At 38.2% G+C, this 23,278-nt stretch overlaps 1 protein-coding gene across 2 annotated transcripts in view; it reads right to left on the reverse strand.

Moving 5' to 3' along the window:
• SLC2A9 (solute carrier family 2 member 9) overlaps nucleotides 1-23,278 on the reverse strand; it is a 109,915-nt gene that overhangs the window by 26,122 nt on the left and 60,515 nt on the right. For both annotated transcript variants that reach the window (XM_074904522.1, XM_074904523.1), the window contains exons 9-10: nucleotides 20,142-20,243; nucleotides 17,754-17,829 (exon numbers count right to left, since the gene is read on the reverse strand). In XM_074904522.1, coding sequence (XP_074760623.1) covers nucleotides 17,754-17,829; nucleotides 20,142-20,243 — 178 coding nt within the window. The remainder of the gene's footprint in view (nucleotides 1-17,753; nucleotides 17,830-20,141; nucleotides 20,244-23,278) is intronic.

Here is a 23,278-nt window from a genome sequence, read left to right on the forward strand (position 1 = left end):
AAATCTGGGTGCATGGGGTTGAAGGAAGCAGCAGCATTCCTTGATTAGGTCAGTTGGATCTGAGCTGCAGAGATCAGATCACAATATTACGTCACCTCACCAACCATTCCTTTCAGAGTCAGTCTCCTTGCAAGGTCCTATAATCACTATGCCAGATGGGTCCATACTGGCCTACGTTCAAACATGGATGCCTGGAAATCACAGCCAAAAGCAACCCAACCACACCACTGTATTTTTTGAAAGAATCTTTAAACATGTTGTCATGGGTTTTGCAACTTTAATATGTGTTTGAACGTGGGTGAAATCACTTCACCAAAAAGCTAGCTGATGTTCTTTCTCATGGAGGATGAGCTTGGCATTAGCATTTCCCCTGGAAGGCCTTCTGCACAATTTTCAGTGAAACAGCTTTATTCTAGCTCTGAACATAAAACCAAAAACATGTATTAGGATTTCCTGTAGGAGTTTTTCAGCAAGGTAGCTTCTGAACATGAATTTAAAGAGGTAATGCCTTGACCACAATAATTACAGTGATTTATTTCTAATACTTTTTTCTTTTTAGCATTGCAGTGAATGTAACAAGATCTTCACATAATGCAGTACCATTAAAGAAAGACTGTTACAGCTGTTAGCGTGCTACACCTATTGGAAACAACAGATCTTATTGCAGGACTTTTGTATCAATGGGCTGTGTAATGAAACTAGATTAAGCCCACATGACACAATTAGACATGCAACAATACTTCTACATCTGTGTATTTTATTAATTTCCCTCCATAATTAGTCGAGTTACACTTAGAATCAATGTCATCTGCTGGTAAACATCCAGAATCCCAACCCAATAGTCTTTTATGCATGAAACTGGAATACTAGAACAGAAATAATATTCTTGGTATACATGCTATAGATTTTCAAATATATATTTAAATTTGCACAAGTACCAACATGTTTTATCTTGAAAAGTGAAGTATACGTATTTACTGTTTTGTTCAGTAAGCAGCTACAAATAAATACTGCTTAGCAGGAGTTACTCAGTTCAGTACAAAAATCTGAATACAGAAACATAAAAAAGGAAGGAAAGCCTTATTCTGGTTTTATCCAGCTGGGAGTTGAAGTCATGGCTGTATATATGATTTATGAAATGAGACTGTTAAAAGAATAAATGTCTAATACAAATCAGAGAGATTTATTACATTGGCAAATCACCTCTAAAGGCAATGGAAACTTTGTGCCCTAAGAAGTCATTCCCTTAGCCAGAAGCTCATCTTTCTATACACACTCAAGACAAAACTCTGTGTGTTCAGGCAGAGGCTCCACAGCCAGCCGTAGGGTTGCCAGCCCCACCAGGGAGACCACTGGTGGCCACACAGCCTAGGGGCCTCCTGTACAACTCAGAACTCCAAATTCTGCCCATACAGGAGGAAGTCCGGAAATCCTGAAATCCCTGAGTAGGGCAAGAGTTCCCAGACTTTCCAACTCCATGCTTCGAGAGAAGGAGTCTTCAAAGTGAGATGTTTTGAGAAAACAGACAAGTACTTTGCAACAATGTTCTGGTTTTGAAACAAAAAAAGTCTGCGCAGCTCTAGACAAGATCAAATAGAACAGCTTTAGACATCAAGGCAAGGCATCTAGAGAAGACTGATACATCCTAATAGTGTTGGGAGATAAAGTACTGTCTCAGTGAAAGGCTTCAATATCTGCAATTCAAGGGGCAAAGATAACTCTAGAGGGAAGATGTGGGAGAGAAGCAATGGAAGATCCTGAAAGAAAACTGCTGGAAAAACAACTCAATATTCTTCACTGAGAGAGCAAAAGGCTTTTAGTTTCTACCCAGACCTACACTAACCCCAACTAATCAACACCCCCTCAAAAAACCCACCAAACCTCATGGGAAAATATACTGCAGGACTACTACTAGTGAGGGATGCAATGCAACTACTGAGTTTCTTCCATCTCCATGGGTCTACAGATAGAGTAAGAATTTTGAAAAATACTTACCTCAATCTTAGAGGCATTCTGTAAACTGTCAGATTATTTTAATTTGTACATCATATTTGATAGCATAATACCCCCCCAAACATGACATATTCAGGTATGACGGCTGTATTGCCCAGCTAATCTCGTTGAGAGAATTTGGAGCAGAACAGGGGTCTACTGAGTAACAGCTTCATGCTACAGACTGCTGTCTGTCTCCAGCTCTTCTCCATGGGAGAATGACTGATCTCATCTACCACAGAATTATGCAAAACAGACACTTTGCTTGTATAAAACAGTGCAGTTCATTAACCACATTAATTTGTACCATTTGAAAGGCATGGACTTTTCTGCCTTAGGTTAAAGGGCACTTGAATTAGGAACATTAAAAGCTAAGTCAGTTTATGACAAACTAAAATTACATACTAACACTAAATCAGAAAACATAAATAATACAAAACCTGGCAAAAACCAATAATATAATTAGTACCTATAGTTATTAACAGTCTAGTTTTTAATACAGCATTTTGTGAAAAGGTTTTCTGCACTGATTAACTGGCCTTTCATTTAGCACCTACAAAATCTGTCACTCCAACAGCTTACAGAAAGCCAGTTCTGGAGGTATTCTAAACTTTGTTGGTGCAAGGTAACCCACATCATTCAGGGTAAATAAACTAACTCGGCAATGGTGCAGAACAAAAATATTGACATACTCTATTGTAACATCATTAGTTAAAATTCTGATTCTTGGTTCTCAGGTAATTTACACTAACATGGCTGACAAACAACAACAAGGCTGTTAGCTAATGAGGAAACCACACAGTATTCTTTCTACATCTATTTAAGCAACTATTTCTAAAGCAGATATTCCATATAAATTTGTAATGTAAAAGACATAAGAATAACCTCATCTGAACCACCCGATAATATCTTCTTCAGTGAAATTCTTCCCCTCTTGAACAATAATTAGTGCATTTTCCTATAACTTTTAGTTCCATAAGGCAGTGCTCTCAAGCAGAGTTTTGAGTTGTTTACTAATTTTTCTCTGAAAATTTGTTTAATGAATACAAAATACTTACTACATAACTGATGAACCCCAATAATTTCAGTACTTTTAAGATACTGTTCTTTACACAAGTTATAACAATTCCTTTTAAATACAGCTGTTTCCTGGAAGCCTGAGTAATATCTTCAATTTTAACGGCTTTTCCTTTTTTTCTTTTTTAATTGTAATAGAAACCAGCAGTCCAAACATAGGTCTTTTTTTCTGATGCATCTTTTTTTCTGATGTTTTGGTAATGCTTTCAATCTGGTGGGGTACTTTGTGATTTTTTTTTTCCTATCGTTGTTTGATTTTTTTTTGGGGGGGGGGGGGGGGTGTTTGGTTTTTTTTTTGTTTTTTGTGCGTTGGCTTTTGTGCTGAGCTTGTGTGGTGGGTTTCTGGTAGCAGGAGAGGGGGCTACAGTGGTGGCTCCCTGTGAGATGCTTCTCAAAAGCTCCCCTGGCTCCAAGTCAGACCTATCTCTGGCGCAGGCTGGGCCAATTAACAATGGTGGCTGTGCCTCTGTGATGATGTATTTAAGAAGGGGAATCTGAGAGGGGGTGGAGGACTTGTGAGGAGGACTTACAGGGACACCTATGCGAACACCAACACCGAGGTCACTGGAAGGAGGAGGAAAGGAGAGGTACACTGGAGCAGAGAGAGCCCCCTTGTATCCTGTGGTGAGATGGCAGGGCTGCCCTCCCTGTCACTCATGGAGGTCACCAGAGGAGCAGAGACGTGCCTGTGGCCTGTGGAGGACCCCTGGGACCTTATAGGAAGAAGCAGCCCCTGATGCTGTAGTTTGGCACTGGGAGGACTGCAACACGAGGGAGTGACCCAAGCCAGAGCATCTTGAGAAGAATGCATCCTGTGGGGAGGACTCATGATGGAAAGTTTGTGGAAGACTGACTCCTGTGAGAGGGATGCCACGTGGAGTAGGGGAGTGCTTCCCCTTCCCTTGGAAGAAGAAACAGCAAACTGACTGCACCCTCCCATCCCCTGTGCCACTGGGGTTGAGGAGGTAGAGATATCGGGAACAAAACTGAGCCTGGGAAGAAGGGAGAGGTGGAGGGAGGTGTTTTTTAAGATATGGTAACGATTCTCACTGTCCCATTCTATTAAGTGTTGTTGTTTAGTGTTTTGAATTGATGTCCTTTTTCTTCCCCTAATGACCTTGTCTTTTGCCTGCGACCCTAATGGATGAGCCATCCCTCCTGTCCTTATCTTGATTCCTGAGCCTTTTGATTCATTTTTCTTCTTCCCAGTGCTGGGGTGGAAGGGGTGAGTGAACGGCTTGGTGGCACTCAGTTGCCCTCTGGGATCAAATCACGACAGCTTGTTCTTTGGTTGTTTTTTTCATTGGTTTTTTTTTTTTTTTTTTTGGTAAAACCTGAATATCATCATTGAATCTCTATTGTGGTACTTAGCAATATTTCTTTTTGCTTCACCATTATAATTCTGCATAACTGCTAAAGAATAAAATACTATTAAAACCACACTCAACTTTTAACTACATGTAAATATTATTTTAAACATTTCTGCTATATTTTCAGACTCACTTTATCATATCAGAACCCTAATTACAGCCTGACTTTCTGTTCTTCTATTTGAATGTGAAGAAAAATTTTTTTTACTGAACTGTGACTGAATCTTTATGATATAATTAATTTTGTAATTTTTCTCACTAATAATGATGATCAGAGACTGATTAACATCACTTCTGTTAGTATTACATTACTGAAAAAAAAAATCTCAGTGATGAGTTTTTACTTTAATAAAAGAACATAAGTGTCCCTTACATTTTCATCCACTATACAGATGGCAATATCATGGAAATACCTGAATTAAAAACTCGCAAGTGTGTTTGGTCCTAGGTAAATGAAATATTCATATAGTCACATGACTATGTCAGGACTGAAATCAGAAAAAAACCCAACCCCTATCTAGTCTAGGCTTATTATTTCTACAATAATCTGCTGAAAGAAATATAAAGTCACCAGACACGATTTCCCTGTCAGGAATTCAGGTTGACAGCCCATTAGCACAAAATACTGCTGGTTGTAAACCTATGCAAGCTAAAACAGTCTTGAAAACTCAGTGTGGCATGTCAGGCCTTCCTCATGAAATATCTTAACAAACAAGTTAATCATAGTAGCAGTGCACAATTATGTCATTGTATAGCTGCATTCATCCTGAAGGACCCCAAGAGTAAAAATAGTGGACCAAATTTTCAGAGAAGCTGGGACAGAAGAGTCTCTCCCTGTCCTCCTCCTCCTGTTTAAGATGGGTAACAGACCATGTCTTCACTGTTTATGATTTCTGGTAACTGTTGAAGTCTTTAGGACACAGGGCTTCAAGTGCCAGTAATTAAAGAATTTGGCTGCAGCTCCAGGATGGTAGACAGGGTATGGAGAACAGTAGATGCAGAACTAATGAATGCAGGACAAGAAAAAATTTTATTTTCCTTACTGTGGCAGATAACCAAAATAGATATAGTAAACAGCAGTATCTGCTTGCTACCAAACAGAAAGGAAAATTAAGAGAGAATCAGAAGATGCTGTTTGACTCGAAGTACCAGCTTGAAGAAAGACAGTAACAGTGTTGCTGCAATGAAAGATATAAACCTTCTTGCTAATGAAATCCAAAATTAAGTCGCCAAAGCCAGAACTGTTACCAAATAAATGAAGTTTCTGGAGTAGGACAGATAACAGCTGGAGATTGAAAGGAAACAACTGCTTGCTTAGTCAAATTGATACCACCAGACTACCCTTGTTCATGCAATTGTTTTTCTTGCCTATTTTTTCCCCTCAAAGTCTCTTACTGCTGTTTATTTAGCTTTCTATGTAGAAGGCTATAGAGAAACACTGTCTAGACCCTAGACCAACTTTCATTGCAACATAAAACTAGTAAACATTTGTATTTAAATGCTATCCATGGAGCTTAACCAAAAATAGATGAGATTAACTTAGAACTTTGCTGTGCCTTGTGCCAGGGCACAAGGAAAATAAAATATTTTTATTGTCTTACATCCATTAGTGCTACATCTACTGTTCTATATATTTGTTTGCACGTTTGTAAGTATAAATATTTTATACTAATTCACAGAAGATACAGTATATTTTTCTACTTGGCTTTCTATATACAGTTCCCATTAATCTGAACAATGTGCTTAAGTCACACAGCTTTTGAATAAATCAATTTTTCACAGTTACATGAGGCTCTAAAATACATGGGTGCATTTTTCTAGCGGTACATCAGTACAGTTCTTAAGCGCTGGAGTTGCAAGCCATCAGCAAGTAATAAATAATCATTCAGGAAAACATGCACATTCAGGTAAGAGGAGTGCTCTCAAGTGTCAAAGCATTCACATTTTGAAAGCTTCAATTAAGATAATTTGTAAAATCTGTTGTTAAAGGGATAAGGTTCTCAAGGTTTCCTGCTGTTAACTCTATGTGTCATCCCCAGCAATGCTGTTATCCAACAGATAGTTACCTTTCAAATACTAGGGTTTTTTTCTTTAGAATTTCCACTAATTATAAAGAATTGGTATCACTTCTGTAACAAAACTGTTAAAAAGCTACATGTTTATTCTATGCTGCTCTTCAAAGACAGAAGCATTCAAATAAAACATAAAACAGGTATTAATCTCAAAATATATTAATCAGCAAATCATCCACTGAGACTGGTCTGTACTGCATAATAATTGTATATCTCTGGGTTATTACAAGTTCCTGAACTGAATTCTAACTCACATTTGGAATATGTAACTTATTCCAGTGCAGCATGTTTTAAATCTACTGTTGTGCCCACAAAAGCTTTACAACTATCAAACCAAACCTTTTCTTAAATATGCAGGAAAACTAAAGGTTATTTCTGCGCTAATTCTGTATTTGATGCAGGAACTATTTGACATTATCAAAGGAGGCTTATCTGCTGGAAAGACTGTAACAGCTTCTAATTTACAGAATAAAAGTTTTGAAAATTAACCTCAACTTTCAAATCTACCACTTTTTAATGGAACATAGAGCAACACGGGCTTATTCATTTCTTTTTGACATCATACACTTTTCTATTACAAAGAGATGTTTTATCCCACTCAAGCAAGCTCCAAACTCTTTCTCAAAGTGAACTAAAAGAATACCTGTGGAAGTCATGAGCATTAGAAATTCTTACATCCCACTAAGTGGAGAAGCTAAACCAACATCACACAAAGCTCCTGCAAATGCCTATTTCAGGCAATAATACTGATGCTGCCTTTCATTTCAGTACTTTCATGTCTACATATGTGCTATCACACCTTTGTTTGTGCTTCACATCCAAGAGAAGAGTTTTTTTGCTCTTCCTGGATGGCATTTCAGACTGAACAAACCTCATGACTTTCAAAGTGACCCTTTTATCACAACTGCTCTGCTGTCAATACAGCTCCACACTGGCATTCAGAGTAAGAGCACAGACTGATTTAAACTTTAAATACCAAAATATCTTTGATACACCTCAGGGCACAGCAATGATTTCCTCTGAGCTTTCCTTTGTTTACTTCATAATGTCAATTTAACAAATGCTGAATATACCATTATCATGTTTCTACTGTATCTGTATTCAGAAGGACAGACTTCACTCACATTCTATAAACCATGACAAGTATTATAAAACTCATAACTCTCAGAGACAAAAAGTAAGTGAAACATTTTTCTGAAATGGTCTGGTTTGTTGATGTTCCTTAGCTGTGTCTGAAAATGCAATTGCTATAAAAAGCAACAGTCAAAAAAATGAAGATCTCACTACCACAAATTCCATTAGAGTGTGAATTTTACTGGTTTCTCTTTTCTGTGATGAGTGTGACTGGAAACATACCACTGATCTGATTTTCACATCTTTATGCATACTAAATAGGAACTGAGTAGAAACTAAAGCAAAATCCCACAGATTCATGTTTGATCCTATTCACACTAAACTCAGACTTAACACAAACTCCACTGAAGTCAGCAGGACTTCTGAAGGGAAGTGCTATTCATCCACAGAAATACCTACAGGATTTAGGTCTGGAATAACTACTTCTTCTAAGATGCTACACAACGTAAGATTATAAAGTCAAGATGCCCTGAAACCATTGTGTAAGGATTAACTGAAATCCTGCTTTTCTCTCACTGTAGCACCACTGATTTAAAAATAGCAGCTATTGATGTAAATTATGTCAGGGGCTGCATGCTCTATGTAATGAATGACCAGTTAGAAAAATCACAGAATCATCTAGGTTGGAAAGGACCCTGGAGATCATCTAGTCCAACCGTTCACCTAGCACAGTTCCCACCTACAGCATATTCTTAAGCTCCAAATCGACCCTACTCTTGAACACCTCCAGGGATGGGGACTCCACCACCTCCCTGGGCAGCCCATTCCAACGCCCAACAACCCGTTCTGTAAAAAAATGCTTCCTAATATCTAGTCTGAACTTTCCCTGGCGCATTCCCTCTTGTCCTGTCGCTTTCTACTAGGCTAAAGCGACTCATCCCCAGCTCTCTGCACCCTCCTTTCAGGCAGCTGTAGAGGGCGATGAGGTCTCCCCTCAGCCTCCTCTTCTCCAGACTAAACACCCCCAGTTCCCTCAGCCGCTCCTCGTACGACCTGTGCTCCAGACCCTGCACCAGCTCCGTTGCCCTTCTCTGGACACGCTCGAGTCATTCAATGTCCTTTTTGGAGTGAGGGGCCCAAAACTGAACACAGGAATCGAGGGGCGGCCTCACCAGTGCCGAGTACAGGGGTCAGATCCCTCCCCTGTCCCTGCTGGCCACGCTATTGCTGACACAAGCCAGGATGCCACTGGCCTTCTTGGCCACCTGGGCACACTGCTGGCTCCTGTTCAGCTGGCTGTCAATCAACCCCCCAGGTCCCTCTCTGACTGGCAGCTCTCCAGCCACTCCTCCCCAAGCCTGTAGCGCTGCTGGGGGTTGTTGTGGCCCAAGGGCAGCCCCCGGCCTTTGCCCTTATTGAAACTCCCCCAGCTGGCCTCAGCCCATGGCTCCAGCCTGTCCAGGTCTCTCTGCAGAGCCTCCCTGCCCTCGAGCAGATCAACACTCCCACCCAACTGGGTGTCATCTGCAAACTGACTGAGGGTGCACTCGATCCCCTCGTCCAGATCATCAATAAAGATGTTAAACAGGAGTGGCCCCAACACCGAGCCCTGGGGGACACCACTCGTGACCGGCCACCAACTGGATTTAACTCTGTTCACCACAACTCTATGGGTCCAGTCGTCCAGTCAGTTTTTTACCCAGCAAAGTGAGCGATTGCCCAAACCTTGAGCAGTCATTTTTGCCAGGAGAATGCTGTGGGAAACGGTGTCAAAAGCCCTGCTAAAGTCAAGGTAAACAACATCCACAGCCTTTCCCTCATCCAGTAAGCAGGTCGCCCTGTCGTAAAAGGAGATCAGGTTTGTCAGGCAGGACCTGCCTTTCATAAACCCATGCTGACTGGGCCTGACCATCTGGTTGTCTCTCATGTGTTGCATGATGGTGTTTAGGATGAGCTGCTCCACCAGCTTCCCAGGCATTGAAGTCAAGCTGACAGGCCTGTAATTTCCCGGATCATCCTTCTGACCCTTCTTATAGATGGGCGTCACACTGGCCAATTTCCAATCAGTTGGAACATTAAGGACCTCAGCCTTCTCCTTGTCACTTGTTACCAAATTTCCTCCTGCATCTAGCAGGGGATGGAGACTCTGCCTGGACTTTCCTTTGCTACTGACATACTTATAGAAACGTTTCTTGTTATCCTTGATTGCAGAGGCCAAATTAATTTCCAGTTGGGCTTTAGCCCTTCTGATTTCCACCCTGCATAGCCTCACAGCCCCTTTGTGTGTGGCTAGCCCCTTCTTCCAAAGGCTGTAAACTCTTCTCCCTGAGTTGCAGCCAAAAAATCCCCTCTGAGAACAAGATCATCTTCACAGACATGGGCTTTTTGACAAATCAAAACAAAGAAACATTTTACTCAGAGGATCAAGCATCTCACTCAAAGGAATCCAGGATCAGATTGGATCATCTGGTTCAAATCAAATCCTCAGCTGCTTCAGGCAGTATTTAATTTATAAAACTCATTTGTTTAGTTTCTCCTTTTACTGTTTCCATTGAGAAGCTGATACAGAACTCAGCTCCTCTAGGGGCTGAGTTTTGTTGCATTTTCTATTCTAAATTTATTCATGGCTAGCTAGCACGTTTGGGTTTTTGTTATTTTCTGCAGCAACATTCGCCTTTAGCTTATTCTCCCTTCTCAGTGTTATTTTCCCATGTATTTAGAAACAGAAATAATATTCTTAGTCTTTGATAGTAACTATAAAGTTATTCTGTACTTTTTCATATAAAAATCTATTTTCTTCACCTTCACAGTAGCCCTTCTTTGAAGCCTTCCTGTGCTAACTGCTGTATGAGCAGTTTTGTGCTCCAACATTCAGTCTAAGTCATCATAACAAAAATGATGACATGACACATGACAACACAGTGAATATTTTTCACATTACAATACAAAAAGACAATGCATGACAGTATGATGCATTAGGTCTCTAAGAATATGTAGAAGAATATGCATACAGAGTGTTAATATAAAAATCTTTCAAATTACTTAGATAAAATATAAACAACTATGGAGAGGTCTTTCCATGTGATACTTCCAGACATCATTCTTATATTCTCCCTTAGCTAACTGTCATTTTCAGACATACTTAAGTACTCACTCTGTTCCTGAGTTTCTAAACGTCTGTTTCTCTCCAACTGCATGCAGTTATACATGTCCTATTACTAGAAACAGGTAAAATGTAAAAGAGGAAGTGAGATTTCAACGAAATCACTAATCTCAAACTTGAAGTGCCACCAAAATAACAAATGTCCAGCACAAAGATGGCTTGAGTTAACATGATCAGGCAATAGATATAAAAGTAACTCCCCAGATTTCAGGAACTTTTCCTAGTGTTTCTGATTGTTGTAATAAAAGCTGACTTTTTTCCTTCCAGAGGACTCCAAAGAACTCCTGCAGAATATTTGATGGAAGAAGGAATGTTACTGCATGCCTGCCTGTGCAAACATGTGGCTGACCTCCCTTCCCAGCCACAGTGGTTGAAGGAAGGGCAACACACTTGTGCTACACAAACACCTTCTACAGATATTACTGCAACAACAAGGTCTCGGGTTATTTGTATTTATTCCCAATGGTAAAGTAAGTCCACTGCTCCCTTTGATTTGACAGAGACAATATTTTTTCACTTTCTGAAGGAAGATGATAAAGGAAGGATTACTTCAAAGCCAGGTATATTATTAAAACAGACCACCTCCTCACACTCGTTCATTTAAAAACAGGCATCATACCTAACCTCCCCCACCAGGGTTTCCTTTCCCTTCTCTGCAGTATTGCCTTCTCCATTTATCAAAACTGGATAGAAGGTGTTACACTTAAACAGAATATTCTTTTAAGGAAGAAATATCAATAAATCTCTTCATACAAAGATAATGCATGGAAATACTTTACGCCGAGTTTCCAAAGTTCTCAAGGTCTGGCTATTTTTGTCACGCTTATTTCTATCGGAAGGGTTATCTGGAAGTCCATGCCAACATTGCTGTAATCCCCAATTAATCAGCTGATTGTTCTATTTCCTCACATGTTCCACCATCTGGGGTCAATCTCTTGACACATGGCAGAAAAGCCATTCTCTGGTTCAGAGAATGAACATTTAATTGTTTTATACAAATTGGAAAAGCATCAAAAACAAAGACTGCAAGCCCCTCATCCCAAAATACATGACAGACTCCCTGACAAGTGGGGTCACATCCCTGCAGGCAAATAAGAAACTAGATTGCGCACTTTCTGGGTCTTTGTTTTTGTTGTTTTTCTGCTTTTTTGATTTTGTTGTTGTTGTTGTTGTTGTTGTTTGTTGTGGGGTTTTTTTGTTTGTTTTTTTTGGTTTTTTTAAAACTAGTTGGCTGGTAGATAAAAGGAGCCAATCTCCAGCAGCTTTATAAAATGTATCTCAAATCACCGAAGGCACACATATACATATAAATATTTTTCAATTCACCCAGTGAAATCAAAAATCACTTGTTTGCATGGCAACTGTTGCAAAGGTACAGTGGGTGAACTGGGAATTCAGGTAAACAGATAAAAATTAGCAGAACCCACACCTTTTCTGTTTAAGTCAGATTTTAGTGTGGTTTTCCAGAAAGAGACATTGATTCTGCAAGCACAGTTCAACATGCCAGTGGTCAGTGTCCACAGAGAGGCAGCCACAAAGGTTTAATGCAAAAGTGAGGATAACTGCTTTTAGCTTTTCCTTCTTCCTTAAATAATATCTAAGACAAAGTCAAAGAAGGAAGACATTTCCCATGGAAATGCCCATCATCACTATGCAAATTTCCAAGGAGCTGGACACTATTTACGCCTACAGTAAAGGCATTCCAAATCAAAGCATTTGCTCATGATGCCTAACCTGAAGAGCACAAATGCTTTGTTGAGATACTGAAAATGTTCTTTTACTATTTTTCTTTTATTTGCTTTCTCTACTGATTTTTGATTTTTTGCTTGTTGTCTCCTCAGAAGTCAGAACCAATCCCCGCAGTCCTTTCTACTTACTCTTTGCTGGATGACAATTCTTCAGTTGAAACATATCCTACATTTATTTCAGGTCAAATGTGTGACCAAGAAAAACATTTCCATGAAGCTTATTCATTTTTCTTGAAGTGAAAACTGTGAAATTATTTACTAACATGTTCCCATAATCAAAAGTAACATTGGAAAGCAGTATGTTTCTCTGCAACCAAATATCTTCACTTGTGTATAAATAACCAAATAGGCACAATGAAGCAACGGTCCGGAAGAGCATGGCTCCCTAATCTATAAAACAAGAAGAGATTTTTGAAGGGTATTTTTTTCATATCATAGATTTGACTTGAATTTTTAGCAAGTGAAAGCTTTCTGCTGTTTGTCTTTTGATAAAAATGAAGTACCAAATCACACGGATGCCTGAATGTACCTGTTGTTGGCATTACTGTTTCAGTCCCTAGCCATATGCCTAACAACATCTGCAAGCTGAAAAGCCAAGTTCAGAAAAATGAAACAAATAAAAAAACCCCACAGTTTATAGTAACAGCTGATCCTAGCTGTAAAGGAGCAGATGGGACTCATCCATATGCTATCAGAAAGTGGGAGACCACACAACATCTAAGCTATCAGGAAAGTATCAGATGTTCTAACAAGACAGAAAATATTTTTTAAAAGGTAATTTTATGCTCTAGAAAGTTACAACAATATTTTTATAAGCTCTATTCCTCACGTTATTTACTCTTTTCAGATGGGATAATTCTTCCAAGTACCAATAGCTCAATGAACATAAAATGAAGCCATCCTAGATTAAAATCTGTATCTACTGAATCATTACAAACCGTGTGGGATTTACTCTGATGGATGCTGAAATGCTCTAAATAACTACAGGAGGAATTAAGTAAGATACTGAGCATTAGCAATACTATGGCAATAGGACCTGTTTAACCAATAAAAATAAATGACACTCACAACTTCTACAAAAGGCTAAAAACCTTAAAAATCTGCAACTTAATAATGAAGAATATGCATTCATTTTCCTGGGGAAAAACCCTGTTACTGACCAGAAAGGTGGGAAAGTTATTCCTAACTACAGTCTTGTCTGATTTTACTACCAGAGTGCTACAAAGAATACTAGATAATGAAGTGTGAAATTTTCCTCCTAAAGGGGTGTCAAAATATCACCGAAAAGGCAGCAGTAAGAAATAGGCATTCATTCTGAAAAAATCTGGGGTGTTAATGTAAAAGTCTGTAAGATCACAAGAAACTTGAAGAGGGAGGAAGGAGATCAGCTGTTCCATTTCAAGGCAGGACTTAAAGGGCATCGCATCACACAGAGCACAAACAAAGGATGTGTTTATGAGAGGTGGTAGACGTGTAGTTTTCTTTGACAGGGGATGCTAAAATTTTGCAGTTTCAGATGGAGAATGAGCTAATCCATGGAAGACTACAAAAATCTTAGAAACTATGCCTCAGGAAGACTCTAACGTGAAAAAAAAAAAAAAGGTGTGGTGGTTCTGGAAAAGCGTCTCACCCGCTTTCCCTGTTTGTACTTTTCTCTAGACACTCTCTTACAGCCACTGCACTAGAGGCATGTTCAAAGATATGTTCTTTCTTACTTACTTGCTAAAACTGTAACATTAATAGGAAATGAAAGATAAGGCTACTTTTCAGCAGTGACTTTCCCATTAAAAGAAATTATCTTTTTGTGTGCCATGATACTCCACTGGCATTGCACACTTTCCTGAGAAAAAAATTAGTTCTTTTGTATATGTATGATACATATATGTGTATATGCTGAATCTGTCACATATAAGGTATCTTAGTGTAACTGTCACAGTGTATTTCTGAACAAAACAAAGCCAATTTTAAATCAATTGATAATTGCTCATGAAAAGTACTTGCCCTATATAGGAAGATCCAGAAATACTGAGTTCCCACTGGACTACAGAGTTCCAAAATAAAGGAGCAGAAGTACAAACTACGCAATACTGATCTCTGTGTAGTAGTTAAAGACTCAAAATCCCTGGTAGCCTGATCGATCGTCTATAAGCAAAAAGCTTTTCCTTACAGTCAGTCTGCATCTTTCCCATTTCAACATAAGGCCTTTTGTCCCTCCACCATGCAGCAGAAACAGGAGCCTGGCTCTGTCACTGCAACACCCTCCTCATTGGTACTTGGGCTGCTCTTAGGTGCACCAAAGCTGTCTCTTCTCCAGGCTGAAAAAGTCCAGCTCACCCAGCACCTTCCCACAGGGCTACCGTGACTTGGTGGCTCTCCAATGGACTTGCCCCAGCTTACTGAAGTCTTTCCTGTACTGGGGGACAGGGACAAAACTTGACACAGTAATTGCACTCAAATGTTGAAGTTGTCCCTTGATACAAAAAGCAGTGGATGCAAAGTGGACGTCTCACTTTTTGGCAAGATTTTATTAATAAAAAATATATACGCCCTCTTCCCATTCATCCATCTTAAAACATGGCTAATAATGGGACTTGCTTTCATATTCTGAAAGAGAACTGCTCCCAGCTAAGAGGTAGCAAAGTAGTTCAGATCTCCTAAGCCCCACTAAACAGAACAGAGAAGTTTCACTCTTGTTAAAGTCAGCTAAAATATTGCTATTGATTTATAGAGGAATCACAGTGGGATTCTTTGCTATTTCTTCTCAACAGCTGAGTGTCAATTACCAAATTTTTCATAAAAAGCAAGCCAATGTTCAATGCTACTGAGATATTCCAACTATTGCCAGGTATTCAAAATGTTTGAACATACACAGGAAAGGTAGAGAACCCAACTAGGTAGCTACTGGTAGAGTATTAATGTTCTTTGGCTTTAAAAGCAATGAGCACAGTGAAAAATGCAGAAGATTTAGTTTTTTTAAAATTCTGTAGAAAGCAAGTAAGTAATATCAAACAAAAACTGTTTGTCTTGCATGTATCTGCAGACACTTTGCTCCAAAGTACAACAGAAAATCCTGAACAGCATCAGGGAAAGACGCTAAATGAAGAAAACCAGAATTTGTTCTGAAGAATGGTGAGGTGAAGGAGAAATGTAGAGGGATGCTGAAAATAATATGCTGAAAATAAAACATGTAAAAACATGCTGATCTGAAAGTTCTAAAAATTGGTGGAACATGACTTAATACAGAAAAAAATGGAATTTGTTTTGGCAGAGTTCGTTAGGAAAAAAAAAGTTAGATGTTGCAAGTAGCTGCATGTGAACTGTTTGATTTGAGCTACTTAAAACACCAGAAAGGAAGTTCTCAAGAAGTTTCAAGTCAACATTTGACTTTCCTTAGGTATAAAAATTCAAGAACAGTTCCATTCCACAGAATTCTTCTTTCAAAAAAATGTCAGCCTAAGAAACATAATGTCAGCAATACTAGGGACTTAGCTGAACATGAGATTTGTCCTTACAGAAGGATAAAGGGATTGCAAGATTTTTTGCAATATTTGCCTTGCGAAAAGAGCTGGAGATGAGGAAGAACAGTCTGCACAGAGATTAGTGACAAACTATTTTCTCAGAAGCAAGGGGAAAAGGAGTATTTTGGTTTTCCCTTCACTTTCCTCTAAAGCAGTATAACTTTTCTTCAGCTTTTCCAAAAGAGGATCCACAGAATAACAGCAAGGTTTCATTAGAATCACATGAAACATCAGCTACTCTTTCTTTCCCCAAATAAACCACAATTAAATAATTAGATCACTTCAGTGGTGAAGGTGTACAAACAGTTGATTAATGTTTAATGTCAAATTCTTTATAAAGAAAAAGAAGCAATAAATGGGACATGAAAAAAACCCGAGAACTCAGGGGAACAGAAGCCTTACTTTCAAGTTTACAGCAAACAACTGTGAAAAAATTCCTAAAAAGCAGTTGATTTTCCCCCTTTTTGTGGAGAACAGTTTGTAAGAGAATCCTTGAAAATTTAAGCACTGTTTTGAGATTTTATTCTGTACGTGAATTGAATTTGGATTATAATCCTCTTTATCTATCTGCAAATAATTTTTGTTAACATTTCGTTATTTGATAACTGCAGGATCCAATTCTGATCAAGTATCTGAAAGATAGAGCAATACTGTTTAGAGAAATACTATACTCAGACAAGTACTCGCATATTATGTGTATCTATTATAATGCATTTCCCAAAGGTATGATGCAATTAGAATCACAGCATAAATTAGGCTGGAAGGGAATTCTGGAATTCAGCCTCTGGTCAAAGAAAGGCCAGCTGCTCATGAACCTGTCCAGCTGAGTTGTGAGTAGTTCCAATGATGGACATTTCATGGCCTCTTTGAGCATTATCTTCCAGTGCTTAACCACTTTCGGTATAAAATTTTTTCTCTTCTATCCAGTCAGAATTGCGCTTGCTGAAATTTGACTTTTGCTCTTGTCTTTTCATTCTACATTTCTGAGAAAGGTCTGTCTTTATTACTTGTCATACGTTAAACATGTTCTTTGCTAAAATGAAATATGAAAATTACAACCTGTGAACACTGGGTTGTCTACAAAGTTGTATCCATCTCTAAGTAATCAAACCTAGGCTGGGAAAATAGCTCAGGTAAACTTTTACAACCTACAAAAACAGCTATCTGAGAGCAGTAGATCTGAAATGCATACAATCAGTAGAAAACTGCCAGACAAGAAGCAGCTCCACCATCAGGACATCTACTTATTCCATCATCCTCCTAAAAAGAGTATGTGTAAACCCTCTTGCACAATGCTTCTCTATCTTTGGAAAGGAGGAGAGGAAAGGAACCATAACTGTCCCCTTCCTCCCCCTCTACCAGTGTCCCATTTGCATCCTCCCAGCGTTGAACTGCTATCACAAGCATTGGTAAATAAAACACAGCTTCCAGTCTGAGTGGTTTTTATAGATTTACTAAATCATAGCAATCCTACAATAATAGCCAACATTTTAATTTGGTACTGATTGCAATTTAGGCACTAATTCTCAATTATGCAGTGGGGATGCATATGTACATGGATTTTTATCAAAAATATTGCTATAATTTTGTGTTGCTGTCACATTTTATTGTCTTAGACCACTTGTGGTCTTCAGATAAGGGTAAAGCAAAGTTCCCTACAAGTGATTTGTTAACATACTGGGAATGTAAACATGCCTGTGCTTTGATGTACACAGAAATGTGAAAAAGTACAGACATACCTGGTCCAATGCAGAACGATGCAATGATTGCAAGGATGCAAAATATACTGAGGTAAGGAAGCCAATGCACTGTTTTCTGGGTAGATAAAAGACATTCACATTAAGTATATTGCACTTATCACCAATATTAAAAAAATCACAGATAATAGTGTTTTCCACAAATCTTTATCTTTTTCAGAATTCAGTCTAGGATTACCTTAAAAAAAATCACAGTATTTCTGTAGAACCTTATTAGATGATTTGTAATAAAGGTCTTGGTCTCTGTGGAATCCCTTGTACCACAGAAGTCACAACTCTGAAAGCTTACAGCTTCTCGTGCTAAAGTTCAAGCAAACCTAGGAAAGACTTTTTCTTTCCACTGAACAAATCCAGCACTTCCATATCCTCTTCAGGTATTTCAATCATGTTTAAAAAGAGCAACTATGATGGCCCATAGAGCTTCAAAGTTCACCAGTTAAAGGCTGAACTGAAGTCTAGACACAACAGGCTGCCTTTCTGTAGGACAGCTGTATCTGAACCTTAGCAAAGCATGTGAAAGCCACAGTTCAGGGATTTTTAGCCATAATCTGATATTGCAGACAAGGAGGGCCACGTGTGCAAACAGGTACAGGGGAAAAGAGAACAAACTATAAATAGTTCTGTAAGGGAACTGTAAATGGAATTGCCTATCTTCCTCACAAGGCACTCTTTTTTCTCTCTTTTTTCTAATTTTAAGTAGATTTTTCTTTATTCAGACCTCTAAATGACAGGAACTTTAAATACAATGAATGATTTCTACTGAGTTTTCAGGACACTGTTTCTTAATCATGTATGTGAATGTTTGATAACAATACTAGTAGATGGGAAAAACCATTCTCTCTTCATCTGTGTTTGTTTTTTTTTTTTCCATCAGCAAAGTGTGAATGACATTTTTATTAGAGTTTTACTATTTTTGCAAAGTTGGTTAAGATACGTGTAACTGTAGTATCACAAAATATCACCTTCGGTGGCACTGTAAAAATATACTTGCTAAACCAGGTAATTATTTATTTCAGTGTTAAATTGAGACCCCAATTTTCCAATGCTTTTTTTCTTCCAGTCTGGGTTATTCCTTTAATTATGTGGAAAACATGGTCTCCCACACATTAACATTAGCCAAGAGACCTGTAGATCTATCAAAATTATGCATTGTGGAGTCCTCATCTGAACGCAGATCCAAGGTCTCTAAAAGCACTGAGAGAAGGAAGGTGCAAATACAGAGTAGATACAAATCCTCTGACATCAAGCCTATTTGTACCCTGGTCGTTTGTTCAACACAATACCTAATCTCTAGTATATAACTGATTGAGACACTTCTGAAAGGAAGAAAAACTGAAAGGCACTTAAATTTCTGATATTTACAATTGCTGAAGGTTCTCATGCATCAAAGTGGGTTTTAGAAGATTTGGAAGATAATTTTTCACTTAGCATACAAAACTTGCAGTAACCTCTCTCTTCTGGAGAGCTGTCATAGCTGTCGTGATGGGTATGTGATGTAAAGCTTTATCGTGCTGTACATACAGGTGAGTCAAATAAAAATTTGCCGTGGTGTTGGCATGTATCTGCTAGTCCAACGGACTTACTGACACTTCAACCAAGAAACTAGAATTTGAAAGTCAGATTAATGGCTAGACACAGGAATCAATGACACCAGGAACACAATCTGATGAAAGACCAGCCAGACCCATGCTGTTGCAGATGTCTGTTTTACTTCTCAAACGGCCTCAGGAACAGAAAGAAACTGCATCATTATGTAAATGGAATCTAACAAGGGAAAATGACTCAGGGTCAGTATTTAGAGTGGTTTAATAATTCTCTTCCGACCATCTGAAATAGCTGGGGAACTGACTGCTAATAACATCTGAGAACATAAGTGCAAATGTTCTGCAAAGGCTAAATCTTTACATTTTCACTAAAAATATCAGAAATGTAACTTGAAAGAAACAGTAAACATTGGAATTTTTCACTACTGGGAAAAAAGAATGAGGATGACATATAAAATATGAAATAAATCTCAGAAAGGCTGCATTACGAAGATAGATAAAAACACAGAATATGGGTGAACTATTTACCCAACTATGGGTAAAACTGTCCTCATAGTAGTTCATGATATGCATGAATTCTTGAGTTAAGGAGACTGAATGTGACAAAGCCCCTATGGCTTTTTAATGCAAAGGCTGCTATGGCTAACCATAGTACTTTGAAACCAACAGATTCATAAAGAAGCAAAAGACAGACCTTTGAATCCCTATGCCAAACTGATTAAAAAGATTGACTTATGTAGGAATGCTGAGGTAAACCAGTATCAAGCATTTGGTGCTTAAAACAGGCAAAAGAGAGAGTAAAAATACGTAGTGACCACAGCGTTACCTGCAAAGTCAGAGAGACAGTAAGTACCGCGAAGAAGACAACCATCAACCCAAACCCTCCGATGAGAAGAGGCCTGCGTCCAAGCCGTTCAATAACTAAGCCCTGGAAAACAAAAAGAGGCATTTGACTTTCTTGATAAAGCATTGAAGAACTCGGATCAAGTAACATGTTCTAGTAAATATGAAGATCACAAACAAAACCATGAGAGTTGATTTTATACTATTTATCAGCTATGACATGTTCATAATCGCATAACTGTGTTCACAATTATGCTTACACAATTTAACCTCTCTGAAAAAAACAAGTCAGCATAGCATCTTTATTTGAGACAGCTGAAAAAAACTAGGAAACCATCAAAGCAGTACTTGGTATTAGTGTTATGCCTAAAATTCCTACTACAGAACAAATATGACCATATAGATAGGAAAAATGTGCAACTAGGAAATTCAAGCTTAATACTGTTAGTGTGGTAGATTTCCAAGTTATTACTACATGTGCAACAATTTATTAACAAAACAAGTGCCGTACATTCACGATATAAAAATAATTAATATGATGATAACTATGTGACGTTTGATTTTCTTTCAGGACATAAATAATTATACATTCATTGAATGGTAAAAATTTGCACCAAATTCATATAATAACATTCTTAGAATATGTAATTTTTAAATGTCAAAATGCTGAAACAAATTACAGTCCCTTGCTTTTGCATTTTGGCTGCTTAATTTCAACATCTCTCTGAATTCAAGCTAAAAAGGCTTATAATTTAAGATTAAAAGCTTTCTAGCATAGATTTAATTTTTATTAATCTAAAATATATTTCAAATTTATTTTTTCTCCAAACACAATATAAACATTTAGTCACCATTTCAGATAGTTAATGTAATTAGAATATCTGGATAAAAGAAATCCACCCAGCAAAAAGCTGTGCTCAGACAAGTGATTGTAACAGATACTTGTGCACTCATGCACACTGTGAATTTATATTTGACACCTGAAGATAAATCAGCTTTGTTAAAAGCAAGCACAAAATCTAAATACTTATCTGGTAAATAACATAATAAAGAATTTCTTGAAAAGCTGTAACATGAAACTGTCTTTGCTAGTCTGACTCATTAAAATAGGCAAACATATTTTAGGTCATAACAGCTGATGTACAATTCTTACTGATATCTACTATAGTTACTAATTACAGATGGCTTTCCTGTGAGAAGGATAAAACAATTTTATGAAGCCTGAAATAAGTTAAACTCAGAATCACAAAACTGTTTGCCAGGTCATTATTTACTGGAGACTTTAAATCCCTCTTCCACACATCCTTTGAGCAAAAGATAAAATGAGCAACTAAGTGAAATCTAGAGTAATGCCCTTAATTCTGGGTGATGATGCACAGCGTTCTGCTGTCAACACCTAGAAGAAATGTGTTAAAGGCAAGTACAAAGTCACTCAGGGAAGAAACACCTTGTGTGGCAAGTTCTTCTCCTGCAGCATTGGGTTCACCAGCAGATTTTAGGACAGGCTTCAGAACACGCCAGCCTGGACTTCCACACCAGAGGTGTACACAGTAACACTGCAGAAATGGAAAGCAACTCTGGGGAGAGCTTTAGCACTCTCTATTTCTTCAAATGAGGAAATATACTCATTTTGACAGTTTCCACAGCTACCATAATAGAATTTATTTCAGAGTCGTGTTTAAAACAGACCTGCACTGATGTTATTAACATCATTGTGTTCACAGGGTCTAAATTTTCCAAAACTGAAAATGCAGATCAAAACCTCTACAAGATGCCAAATATTTTCCACTATGATTAATAAGTCCACCTTGCAAACACATGTGGCCACACATACATTTAGCTGAGAGATTTTTTATGGTTCCAGGAGGTGAAAAGTTATCTGATGGGTCTGTAAGAAGACTAAGACTTCTGCAATAGATGCTGCACATATAATTTCACATACCAGGGAACTTCCCTTTTTTTTTTTCAATTCAGGATTGGTGATCATGATTAAACAAACCTTGGTGTTACACCACCTGTGGATTTTGTAATTAAAATGGGGTAAGGGATGAATGTTTCTCTTTGAGGGGAAAAAGGTTCATAGATGCCTTTCATACAGAGCATAACATGGGAAAAAAGTGATAGATTGGTTTTGGTTGTAAAGCTCAAAGCAAAGCAAATCCCAGTAAGGGAGGATAGTTTGGACTCAGTCCTCTGAAAAAACCATGTGTATGCACTTGTGCCTACATACACTGAGACCATATAGTGTGGACATATTTGAGCAAATCTAGGTGGGTTGGTGAGGCACTCACAGTTTTAACTGAAACACAAGCAGAGATACAGCAGATCTGCAGGTTCCATATTGTTTCTACAGAAGAGGGTAGCAGTTTCTAGATATTTAAATTCTTTTTTACTCAGAGACAATTCATGAAGAAATAAAACAAATCCATGTGCAGTCATTCTTCTCCCCGAGCTGATGCCACGTTTCCCAAGCATCCATCATTGCTATTTATTTAATACAGTAGCAATGCAGAACTATAATGCTTCAGCTTCTGGGCACTCTCTGAAGTTTCTGCTCCAAAAAATTTGTAATTACTATTCTTGGTGACATTTCTTGTGATTTATGGAATGGACCAATTTCATTCACTGGAGAAAATAAACAGGAATTTTGTTCTTATTCACAGGGACACTATGACGTACCAGAATTGCTGGGAATCCTATAATAATTTCCAAAGTTGATATGAAGTTAAGTACACTGACAGCACTAATAAATCTAAGAAATACAGACATGGAAGGCTTCTCAACTAGACATGATTAACTTGCACAATTATGAGGAGAGAAATCCCTACTTCCATTTTAAAGCTAAGGACACCTCTAATTTGTTCAGATGCATGACCTGCCTCTTGTATCATGAGTTCCAACCCAACAAAACACATGTGTTTATGGCACAAATTCAAACAAAGCACACTAGCCTCTGCTGAAATGGGACACTATACAGAATCAAGCTCATGAAAAGCCAAGTGCAACAATCAAAACCATGTTCCCTACCTGGTTATAAATTACAAAGCTGTAATCTTGTAAAAGGTAGCATTTATGTTTGCAAAGACATGGGTCTGTGGCTTTGCTAGTCAGAAGGCAATG

The sequence above is a fragment of the Athene noctua genome, chromosome 4 (assembly GCF_965140245.1).
Source record: "Athene noctua chromosome 4, bAthNoc1.hap1.1, whole genome shotgun sequence".
Classification (NCBI taxonomy): Eukaryota; Metazoa; Chordata; class Aves; order Strigiformes; family Strigidae; genus Athene; species Athene noctua.